Source organism: Trematomus bernacchii, unplaced genomic scaffold (genome assembly GCF_902827165.1).
Source record: "Trematomus bernacchii unplaced genomic scaffold, fTreBer1.1, whole genome shotgun sequence".
NCBI classification, from domain to species: domain Eukaryota; kingdom Metazoa; phylum Chordata; class Actinopteri; order Perciformes; family Nototheniidae; genus Trematomus; species Trematomus bernacchii.
The window spans coordinates 3,023,101-3,036,104 of record NW_022988066.1 but is presented as its reverse complement, the minus strand read 5'-3'; the positions used below and the strand labels follow the sequence as shown (position 1 = coordinate 3,036,104).

Here is a 13,004-nt window from a genome sequence, read left to right as displayed (position 1 = left end):
TTTGATTTCCTGTTTTCTGGTCCTGTCACCGTGTGGACCAAAGCAAAATGCCTTTGGGGTGAGCACACGTGCTACAATCTCCCCGTCCTCAGCTGTTGGTGCCGGCCTAACAGAGCAGAGCGGCTGCGTGAGACTTTAAACAGGGGGTGGGTTTATGTGTCGCTAAGATGCCCTTACTCTTCTGCTGGTAAACCTGGAGGGCAACATGCTTCCCAAACATTCTCTCTCAAAAGGCTTTTACAATAGCGTTGTAGAGAGCTGATAATAAGCACATTATAAAAACATCTAAATAGTGGATTTGATCACTTTTACAAAATGAAGCAGTCTACAGCAAATTGTTTTGATTTGTAAATAAGTAAAGCCTTAATTTCTGCATTCATATAGGTACATGGGTTAATGAAGGCCCAAGTTATATGACATTTTGTAATCTGCACATGCTGTGGACAACATCTTTGAACATGCTGAATGTACGTACAAGCCTTCACCTGTCGAACATGCCCTTGTGCATCAAACTTCTCTCTGCTTAAATAGCCTTGTCAGAAAAAATAGCCCAGAAGTGGCAGTACTGTTTAGATCTTAAAACAATCTCTTACTACTTATGATTCATGGAACTGAATGTGAGATTTAATAATGTTGAGCTCAATGAAAGGGCCTGCAAACACCTCTGTATACTTACATTAACTTGTAATTATGGAACCAGGTCAACATTATGGTGAAAAACTCAAGACGACATTTGAGAGAAAGCATGTTTTTTTCTCACTAACAGATTTACCCTTTCCAGTCGGGTGGTTAGGATACAGGATTTTTGCAGTTAAAAAATACAACCCCTTGACAGGTTAATATAACATTTAAAAAAGCAAATCTCTGTAGAGACCTGAGCAAAAGCTGCTATTTTGACAGCCTTTATGCTAAACCAGGGGTGTCCAAACTACGGCCCGGGTGCCAAATGCGGCTCGCAGGACATTTGGAATCGGCCCTCAGCAAATTAAAAAAGTATAAAGAAATATGGCCCACAAATGAAACTTGTGCTTTTCATATATTGTACTTCTTAAATATATATGTAAACATATATTACACAGTAGTATTCATGTGTTAATAAGCCCAGTTTTGAAATAAATTCACGTCAATTCATTCATTTTCTAACAAATCTTAGTTGATAAAAAAAAGCCCAATAACTTATTTACATAACAAGCTTGAAATAGACCCTTCATATTGCCCCTTATTATAATCACTCTGAGGCCTCTGTTTTAAGGGATGAGCTGCCAACAAGATAAATTAAACCCTATAGAGAGCTGTGATGTAGGCTGTTTTTTTCTAAAAGCATAATTATGTATCAAGCCTAATTTACCTAAATTTTGCTAAATTATAACTTAACTTACAAGGCAATATACCTCACCTCTATAAGTGGCCAAGCCCTTCGTATATTTTTCTGTATGTGGCCCTCGGTGAAAAAAGTTTGGAAACCCCTGTGCTAAACAGTTTCGTCCTGCTTTTAAAAAGTGAGCAGTTAAAACGTTCAAAGAGCAATTGGAATAATTTGCCATAAGTCAGAGAGGAAAACACTGAGACTGTCAAAAAGAAGACTTTATGTGTATAAAATGTTCATAAATAATAACAAGCAATAATGTTGTTCGCCATTTCTAAGATCGTATCTTATCTGACCTTATCCATACACAGATATAAACATAAAAACACATGAATTTAAGTTCTATTGATTTAAATAAGTTATCACTTACATACTTATATTTCTATACTCATATACGTATATTTTTCTAATTCCTAATATTTACCAAGGGGCAGTGCATCTCATTAGTTTCATATGAACAAGCATTTAAATGTAGATTGTGCTTACACCAAGACCTTTAGATTCTGCTAGCTCACATAAAGTCTTAAGAACTAGGAAGCTAGTGATGAAGCGCTGATCCCCAAGGACCTGATTGATTGTCTTCTGTAGTTTGAGCTGAGGTCAACCCCTGCGGGATTTTCCAGAGAACCAAAATGTCACAAAGGTAACTCAATGACCCTTTAGCTATAACTATACATTTTCATTCTAAAAGAAGAGATATTATAGATATGATATGTTTACAGTAGTTTCACATTCTCAAAATGTCACAGCTGCACTGACAAATGATTCCAGTGCAATAAAAGAAAACTCAACAGAACTACAGAAAGAGGCGTTGGGCTATTTGAGGATGTGTACTAAGAACTGCAACATGCTGAATATTGTAGTAATCTCTCTTAAAAATACATAACTGGTTTCATGATAGACATCACATACATTACATCAAAGACTCATATTGTGTTAATATTGTACAAGCTACATTTTTATTGCACCATATCAGAAGACTATTGCGCCACTTGAGTTACATTAGAGCCTACTTTATGGTGGCCCCAAAACAAATCCCTGAAACTATTAAGATTTTGGATTAACTTGTGTATCCCACTCAAGCCCGTCCAAACGACGTGCAAATCTCATTGGTAAATCTATACGGATGGAAATATTTGACAACACTCTTATCTCATTGCTTTATTTTAATGTTGTACGGTGTATAAACACATTTAAACCTCTTTAACTCTGTCAACTCCCATTGTTCCAGATAGTTAAGTCTGCTAAGTCTACCAACTCAACGCCTGTAAACCCTGTTCCACTGCTACATAATAATACTGTGTGTTGCAGGGTGAGAACCAAAGACAACATCTACAGTACTGATAGATATTTGCTGAAGTTAACAGAGGAAATCATCACAAGTTTAATAATCTCTGGTATAGAATTAAAATGGTAGCCAAAAAACTTCAAACTGTTCATTAATGTATACGATAATAAAGCCACCAAAGAATATACAGAAGAGGTAACATGTTTCCAGGAGCCATATCAATTTAAAAATGAGCCCTCTTTTGTAAGTTCTCTCACCATTTGATAATGAGGATAATGGTGTTTTTTAAAAGTATATTTTTGAACTGTCTGATGGTTAGCGAATGTACATTTAATAGTTTTGGTGATGGAATCATGGAACAATTCAAACTCAAAAAGGTACAAGAGCTTGATGCAGTGTTGCTAAGTTGCCAACCTTAACACTATCTTAAAAACTATTTGGACCCACTTTGCAACTTTTTTTGAAAAGCAGAAAATCAAACAACACTCAAATGTTTTGTTTGGTGTTTTTCTACCTTTTTATATGACTTAAGTTGATCTTATGATGTCACCTGGAAACGTAGCAAATGGTGCTGGCAACTTTCATTACACAAGAGTTGGCAATAGTGGCTCAAAAGTAAAAGTGCAATCCTACCTTATACAGAAAGGCACCTGCCACTAGAATTGAATTTGGGCAAATAAGATAAGTCAAGTTGAAGGAAATGGGAAATGATTTTTCCACGGCACATTGTTGTGATTTAGACTGATAATATGGATATTTCTTAAAAAATGTTATTACAGGATGCACCTAGACTTGATTTTTGTCCCCACGAAAAAAGACAGACCTGGCCCTGGTTACGACGAGGCCTTGGAGGCACCTGCCTGGTGCCGCACAACTGTCAGCCATTTAACATCAAGATTAGCAACAGTTGTTGCCACGTGTCAACACAGCAATGAACACATGCTTAAGGTGGTGGTGTGGGAGGAGATAGTAGTAAGTCTACAGGAGGTGACACAATGAATGTATAATTCCTATAAGCAAAAGGAGAGAAAACTCTTCTCACCTAAAAGTAACACCAGGCCATAACTAATCTGCTACATCTAAAGTTAACTAACGATAGGAACTGTTGCTGAAGAAGCGATTAAATCTAGTCTCTTAAAATACTTTTTATTTAGGAGGCAATAGACATGCAACATTGTTTGTACACTGCCTTTCCTTTTCATGAAACCAACTAGCCTGTATGGGTAAACTGCAAACCAGTAATGACTTTCAGAACTAAAGCAAAAAAACGTGTGTTCACCTCTAAATAAAAAAATAAAAGACTCACTGCATTTGTTTTGCTTAGCCTTTTTCAAACAAATTCAATGGATTTCAAAGGAGACCCCAATGTCACAGAGCAGTGAAGCCGGCTCAAAAATCAATCTCAACATCTAAGTCCAGGCAAGCTTTAGGGCAGAGCCACATTAGGTGCAGGAAAGCTCATCAGATTAGCTCTTGTTAATGACCTGCTGTGGGATGGGAGTGTTAAAAGCAAACAATCTTCAACAATGATAGCAAACAATTCAACCAACAACTAATATCAAATTCGATTTAAAAAAGGATAAGGGTAAATCCAGTGATGACATTTATTTTTTTAAATAATCCATTCATTTTATAGTATGGCTATTATTTATTCATAAAACTCAGGACTGAAGAGAAATAACCCATTTTTGCAAGACACAAAAAAGAGCAAAATAACATCAAAAATATGTTTTATAGTGTTTTACAGCAAAAGGCTCCTTTGACTCAGAAGGGCAATAAAACAGCATTTGTTGCCCTTAGGTTGCGCCATGAAATGTAGCCGAGGCTTTTTGCTGTTCCACAGCTCGAGAAAACACTCTACCCCATAAACACAAAGTGCGACCCCCAATAAAACCGAATAAATGAAAAAAAAAAGTCTCAATGCAAGAGATTTACCTTTCCTGTGGCATTTTCACACGTCAGTGTTCTAATGAAGAGCTTCAGAGATTGCAACACAAGGTACAAGTTGCTGTGACGCCTTCGCCTCCTATGACATGTTGCCAGAGTGATATAGAGCCGGCAGGTGGGAAATAGCAGTAAGAGGAGGAAAGTGAAATAGGAAAAACAGGGAACGGATAAGTGCTAATGTGAATGACCAGACAATCTCTTTGACCACAAATCTGTTCAACTACAATCATTCAAAGATGAATTATCACAAAACCAAAGGAAAAACAAGACTACAATTCTAGCAACTTGGAGCTTTCAGTTACCCTATTATTAAATAAATACAAATTGTATTCTCTTACAAAAAGACAGATTTGTTGTAATATTTGATGGTGACAAAGGACAGGTTTTTATATAATTTACATGTAAAAGAATGTGGACCACACATTATCCGGTAACAAGATCACTAAAAAGGGCCAGATGTGTTGAGACGGAAACTATGCAACTCTGATTTTACACTGAAAATACAACAAGGTCCTTGTTATGCAGTAAAAAGGGGATACTAGGAGAGGACCTAATAAAACGGTAAGTGTGTTAATAAAAGAGGAAGTTTGTCTCTCCATTCTAACTGCTATTGGACTTTTTTATGATTAATGCAACTACTTACTATGGGCATATTTGATTTGACATATAATATTAATTTAGTTATATCTAAATTCGGCTTAGTATGATATTGTTTGTCTCTTTGTTATAATTGTTATGATATTATAGGATAATTATGAAATGTTATGCTTTCTTTTATCAAGCCTAGCTGCAGTTGTAATCTATTAATTTTAAAATGAATAATATTGTAATCCTTTTCTCTCACTAACAAGAGTTGAGAAATCTTAAAAACTAAATTACTTTCTGGCTATATTGCAAGTTAAGTGTATTTGCGACATCAAATCCAATCAAGCCATTCATTAAGTATGAGTGCAACTGTATTTTTAGCAATAACAGCAACTAAAATGAAATGGAAACTGACAGATTAAAATTATAATTGCAAAAACATGTTACCTGGTGTATATGGTTTTGAGCAGCTTTGTATTAACAGAATATAATGTTAATACAAATATTTCTCAGACAAAACTCTTGTTGGCTCACACAAAATCTTAGAGAACCATGCTGAATATCATGTGTTGCTGCATATCCTTAATTAGTTGATCTAAATTAAGCAGCGGAATGAAAAATCCATGTATGGACCACTGTAACCTTTTACTTTGTTGCTTAGCAGGTAATATAATGAAATGTTGCTACAAGAACACATTCACACAAAATACTACAATTTGCTCTTATTCCCTCCTGCGAACATAACAAATATTTGACCAATAAAGCCAGCTTACAGTAGTATCAAGAAGAATCCAGAATACATTATACCCAACAGTACGGCTGCATAGGACTACACAGGCTTTAATGGTGTTCAATCTGAGACAAATAGCCTGTTTGCCACCAATAATGTCTGCTCAAAGAGGTACCAAAAGTAATTCCTATAATACACAATTCTGCTAAGTAAAAATTCTGTTGGATTGCGATTCAGCTGCAAGATTTGTTAGTCGCCTTATGACCTAATACAGTGTTGAGATACAGCTTTATAGAAAAGCTGCGAGACTGAATGTACGGCCTGGACATGTTCTCACGGCAAGAGGCCGGACTTAAAAGACTTTACCAGATGCATTTTTGTTTCGCGGACGTTACAGCATGATTTTGCAAAATATATACTTTTTACATTTCTACAAAATCTACAAATCTTCAAGACAAGATATGGTATTTTGAAAATGACTGGTGTTTCTTTGTAGGCTTTGCCTTTCAGTAACAAAAAAAGGTTTTCGCATATTCTTTTGATTTAACTAAGACAAACAATTTCAATAGATCACCACATTCACCTAAAAAGTTGCTTGTGTTTAACATAGTTTTACAGATTGAATGATGTTAATTTCTGTATTTTGAATAAATAATATCTATTCCCCTGTGGGCAAAACATTTTTTTTAAGAAGCAAGTAGTACAGTAGTCAGGCTTCTTATATTAGAATACATCAAACTTATTTAAATTCTCATGTGATAAGTGTTTAAAAATAATGATGTGCTTGAACCATTTTTGAATTATGTTTGCAACACGTCCCAAATGTATCTCTTGGGAAAAGACGATGACCAAAGATTGATTCAGTGGCAAATATTGTAGTTTTTACTAAGGATGTATAGGTCATTTTTGGTCAAAATGTTTAAGTACTAAAAAAAAGTCTCACCTTTAGAGTGGAGAACTAGGGGCCAGTATTTATAATTGAAAATTATTTAATTCAAATTCACTTAAATACTACTTTATAGGACATATCTAAATACTTAATTTTGAGGCATACTGCAGAATAAAGTTTAATTGATATATAATTTAAGGCTTGACACTGCGTGAGATTTCCTGCAAGTGGACATTCCAGCACATATAAAACTTATTTTCAGCAATACTTCCAATCACTATCGAAAGCATTGGGAGTTACAGTGTATTCATGAATACCATCACCCAAAGTTCTGTGGAACAAATACATCTTTCATACAGTAAGCACCAGGCATGTGCTTTAACTGGACACACCTTGGCCTTTTTAGGGTGGATCTAACTTTCTCTTACCTCTGCAAGAGTTCACTGGTTGTCTCGGGGGGATATCCACCACTTTGTCCTTTTCCCAGCATTTTTGTATGGTCTCTCTTGACCCTCTCAGTGCTACTTGTCCGATCCCAAGCTTGCTGCATGGCAAAACAAACTCCCTAGCACCACCTGCAGCCTTAACACCCCCCTCAAAAATAACCACTACAGTTAAGACAGCAAATCCTGATGACAGTCAACCTTCTGAGCCAGCTATGTTTTTCTCTCCCCTTACTTGCATGGTCAGATGACAGAAAGCCCAGCAGGAAGGGAAAGAACGGCTGCTGAGCTTCAGCAGGGGTTCTTCCACTCAGCTACTCCTGATCGACAGCTGCAAAGGCAGCAAAGCGCCCTTTAGGCTATTCTCTCCAACTCTCTTTCCCTAGAAAACTACCCAATCTACAATTACAGGACATTTGTTCACTTCCCCTCTTCTCTCCAGTTTCAAAAGATGGGAGCCTCTTCAAAGGGAAACAGAAGGTTGACTGAGTGAAGTTTAAGAGGGAAAAGCAGAAGAGGTGGGCTCAGGGGACGACAAAAGGGGGGTGAGTAGAAAGGGACTAAATGGGAGTCCCTGCCCGGGACAGCTTCACGCGGCACAACAACAGGGAAAAGAAAGTCCCCCCCTGCCACAACTGATTATCACCTCCACAGTCCTACACAAACACATAGCCACAGACACACACTCCCTCACATATTCTGGCCAATGAAGGGATTCACTGGGGTTCTGGGAATGCAATCAGTCACTCAATAGGTGTCGTGATCAATTTAGCTGCTGAATCATCGGAGCGGTCCGTTCTCCTGCCCCTGGAACACCGCGTCAGATTATTCACATTTTGTAATGGCCAGGCAGTCTTGGGTTTCACATCTGTGAGCCAAAAGGTGGGGCGTGCGTGGTAATAAATCACCATCAGGGGAAGAAAAGAGTGAGAGCATATTAGTAATCCTTTAAGGATATACCACACCTCAAAAGCAAAATATAGGGTCTAGCTTGTTGTTTCCAGGTTGAATTATTTTATAATATTTCATTTGGCAAGGTGAATGATTTTGAGATTGAAACGTATACTGTTTCCAAAGGATCAGTTCGAGAATCGCATTTGTCATTAATACAAGAAACCATAACTGTGCCTCAACAATTTTTTATTTGGACAAATTGTTACACCTTTTAAAGGTTACCAAATACAATTAAATAACAAGGATAGAAAGATTACAAACATCCAGTTTGTAAGTTCCAAGAGGTTTGGCTACTTTGCTTTAACTTAAAAAAGTTGTGGAAAATCAATGAATTGGTTTTATAAAATGCTAAAATGTGGACCATGTAAAGAGTGGCCTAACTCAAGCATTCTAACTGTTTAATCAGGCTTTTTGACTTATCATAGTACTATGAATACATTGATTAATCTACAGCGCTGAGTTTACTGGTTGGCACGTGGCCAAAAATGGTTTGCCATGTGCCGCTAGCTGACTCACAGATTATAAACACCGAAATCACAAACAGTCCAGCATTCAAATTTGATTAAATAAGGCAAGGCCATCTGGCTGAACATAAATGAATGCTGTTGTTTTATGTCATTTTGCTCTGTATTTAAGAGTAACTAACCTCTATAGATAAAAGCTGAGTCAATATCATGCCAAAAGAACTTTATTTAACCAACCAAGAGATCTGACATTATCTACATCAGGGGTGGGGAACCTTTTTCCTCTCAAGGGCCATTTCAATTTTTTCAACATCCTCCGAGGGCCGTACAAATTATTGACCTCTGCTTAAAAATACCCATTAATTTCGCCTTTCTTTTATGCTGTGCAAAGAAAAATCAACCTCTTAATCCAGATATTTTACCATGACTCGCGCATGCATGCATGTGCACGGTTGTGGCACAAGATGTGTGCAAATGTATTTAGTTTCCTATCCATGTGAACATGATTTAAGTGGGGGGGGGGACCTAACGGACCCCCCTAGAGGAGGTTAGGTCCCCCGGGAAGATTTTTTTTAGGAGGCAATAAAGACAGAGCCAAGCAAAAACTGCGGCATGTGTCATGTGTCCTTATGGGTACTGCAATTTCTGAAGTGCCGGAGCGGCATTCTGGTGCTCTCCGTCAGAACTGCACCCGTCAGACGAGACATATACCACGTGATGACACTAGGCTCGTGTTGTGTTCAAGGACCCTGACCTTGGCCAGGAAAAACAGGCACTCGCTTGTTTAATTCTTTTGCGGTCTAGATTTCTTTAATTTTTTTCTTTTTTGCGTGTGTTTATAAATTACCTCGAGGGCCGTACCAAATGGTCTCGCGGTCCGTATACGGCCCTTGATCTACATCATCGCATTGTCTGCTTTAAAAAGGCAACATTCAAAACATATCTAACAGATTCTGAGCTGAAAGCAACAATAAACTATCGCTACGCGTTGCGTGTTTGCAAGCGCATGCATATACTCATGTTACAACTCTACATAACAATCCCCCAGCTTATTTTTGGCCCTGTGAGAAAGCAGATACCACTGTAGCGGTAGTGGTTTCTATAATGGTGCATGTCTGAATGACTCAGTGTTGAGCATGGCAGAAACAGAAGTGAATTACAATGAAACCGTTTGTCCAGTGAACCTCCTGCAATCTTTGAAAACCAACAAACTCCATAGCCACAATACAACAAATACTTCCCAACAGTTCCTTACTCTTACATCACCATTCTCTTTCAAATTATACCATACGAGCAACCATGCTGTAGCTACTGCAATTTAAGGAATGAAAAAAAGTTATTTGAAAACAAACATCTACATACAGACAGAAGAAATGAATATGCTAATTATACCTTCAAACATATCACAGTCACACCCATGTTAAAATCGAAATCATGCGGCTGACTGAGTCTGTGCATGTGGCTGACTGTTTGCAGTCCATGGAAAAATGTTGTCTAGTTCTAACCATTATGGTATTTGTAGTCAATCAGCATATTGGAAAAGCATTCTTACTACTATGAAAGTCTGCCATCAAACCACATTTCCCATAATTCACCTATGCTGGCTAACATTAGCGCAGTCATGTGAACTGAGAACATGCTGAGAAGTGATCTGTCATATTCAGTGTAGCCAGCTGTGGTTGAAAAGCCAAGTGACGAAAAGTCATTTTTAATGATTGAGTGTCAGAAAGAGGCCTTGCAAAGAACTAACCACTGACAAAGTGTGGAAGTCCGAGTAACAACTTATCACCACTCAGAGGAGCAGGCTCTCACAGATACAGCTCTCAGTTGCAAAATGATTTACCTGAAGCTAGTCGTGCAAACAACTGCTTATTCCTTGACTACCATTGTGCTTTGTTTATCAATATTTGTCTGTTAATGTGCAAATGTTTAAGCCTTAAACCTTTGACGCATGATATCTTATGGTAACTAATATTTTGAAGAAATCACATTTTCAAAACAATAATGTCAGTGCTAAAGAATATTTGTGTATGTCACAAAACCTTGAAATATCCTCTACAGCACTGCTGCTGGTACAAACTAAAAATATAAATGTATATTCTACATTGCTATATCAGGAGCAACGTTGTCTGCCTAAAGTAATATAAATATTTGTATGAAAAAAAATTTAAATATATTTTGACAAATAATTTACTTTAAACTGTATTGGTATGAGGCCAGAACTTTGTATCTTTGTGTGTGTTTGTGTGCTTAAGCTTACAGTGTGTGCCCAGATTGATATGTGTTGAAAGCAGTACAGTATATCTTACCATGCATGCAGTCAATTAGGAGGTATTTAGAGTGTCTCAAGTTTTACGGGGATAATGGGAACAGGGAAATGGTTTCTCCCTTGTGCCAATCTTGTTGGATGAAAAATGTAATGGCTCCACTACCTCTCCTATATCAGTATCACCATTATATTTTATGACATAATATTTCAGTAAAACAAAGACAGCCATGACAATTCATACTGTATGTGAAATGCCAAAGTAAGACTGTGCTAAGTAAGAACAACTCCCTTTCCAGGCGATCAGTTTTCCAAAGAATTGCTCTGGGTGCAGCTGGGAATGCCACTCTGGAGCTGAGCATTCCCATGAAGAGGGGAATGTTTATTTTGTAGTGGCTTTAAGCTGACATGTGTGAAGCCATTAAGCAGGCTTAGTCTGTTAATTAAAGCCATTCTAATATTCTACCTTTAGCCTCATTAGAGAGAGACCGTTATGTTGAGCAGTGAGCAGGCTATAGTATGCGACAAACCAAAGCTCACAAATTCATTTACAAACCCATGTGACACACTTTCACACACCCTGAAGGTCAAATGTGGTTTTGGTCATTGCATGAGAAGAAGGTATCTATTTCAGCAGGCCTCTTTCATTATGTGCACACTAACAGGCACAGCAGCTAGCAACTTGGAATTACACAAACAATAGTGTCTTCAACTTTTAGGTTGAAGCGGTTTAATTGTATCTATTTAAATAAACTTTATCCCAGGAAGTATATAAACAATCAAATAAAAACTAAAAGTCACCATTAATCCCATGCAAAGAAATTGTTCAGTTGCATGCTCTCATTAGAGGGCATCCAGATTTCTATGCAGGTGTTTATATCCTAAAGCTCCTTGACTTTAAACATAGCTTCACTTCTCTTATATCATGAGAGGGCCAAATGATCAACTAACAGATCTGTCAAAACATGAACATACACCTGAACGGCCAGGGCAGGGAGACATAGGCACACACCCTCATTTCAAAATAGTATATCTGATTCACACCAAAAAATAACTTTTTAATTTGCAGTCCAGACATTGGTGTCCTTGTGGCTAACCCAGATTGCAGAGAAGTTATGACAAGCTATCAGCATTTGGCCAAGGATTCAAAGAACATATGACCTCATAAAACCAGCTTTAAAAAGAAATCACAGACAACAACAGCCTGTAAATTCCTTTGACAGCAGTTGCATTTTTTATTGTTGAACTAAAATAACACGGTGACACACACAGCCACGGCACCGCATGCAGAATCCCTATCTTCCAATAATGTGACTGGTTTTACGGAGCAGACAAAGAAGCAGGCCACAAATAGTAGCACGTTTATAAACTGTTTTATGGACCTGAATGACACGAACACCACAATTGGAACCTGATCAAATCCTGTGTAAATGCATTGAGTCCAAAACCTGAGAAGCTTTAAACAGCTGAGATAAGAAAATAGTTTGTTAACACGTTGACATTTTATAGACTTGAATAGCCCCTACAATAACTTGAAAATAACTAAGTGGCAAGTCTTGTAAAAAGATTAAATTGTTTCTTCTCAACTGTGAATTTACAACTTCACACTTACCCTAAAATTGCCACAACGGCTCTTTGATGGGCTCTTGCATAAATACTTTTTACTCAGTCGATGTTCCTGTCAGAGAAGAAAAGAGTATTAAAACACTACTTGAACTGCATATGAATCAAACTGAATTCAAATCAATTCTTTTTCCAAATCTAAAAAAAAATTACCATACATTTTCATGACAAATTCCGCCTATGTTGCTTGTGACAAGCTGGAAATTGAAGTCCAAAAAACCTGACAACCAATACTGCTCAGTACGAGAAAATATATAAAATGTAAAGCAAATTCTTGAAGATTACCCACTTCAAAACATTGCTTTTGAGTTTTTTGTCAAAGACGACCCTCATTTTTTTGAAATACAGATTATATCACAGAAAATTGAAAAGTAATGTATATCAGAAGATAAGCTATGAAAACAACACTAAGCTATCAAGCATCTCACACGTAAAGCCTCATGCCTGCA

At 37.3% G+C, this 13,004-nt stretch overlaps 1 protein-coding gene across 1 annotated transcript in view; it reads right to left on the bottom strand.

Moving 5' to 3' along the window:
• The window catches only part of rbm20 (RNA binding motif protein 20), a 45,190-nt gene extending 37,835 nt beyond the window's left edge, over positions 1-7,355 (bottom strand). The window contains exon 1 of the mRNA XM_034120668.1: positions 7,234-7,355. Within this exon, the coding sequence (XP_033976559.1) occupies positions 7,234-7,355 (122 nt within the window). The remainder of the gene's footprint in view (positions 1-7,233) is intronic.
• Between the last annotated feature and the right edge of the window lie 5,649 nt (positions 7,356-13,004).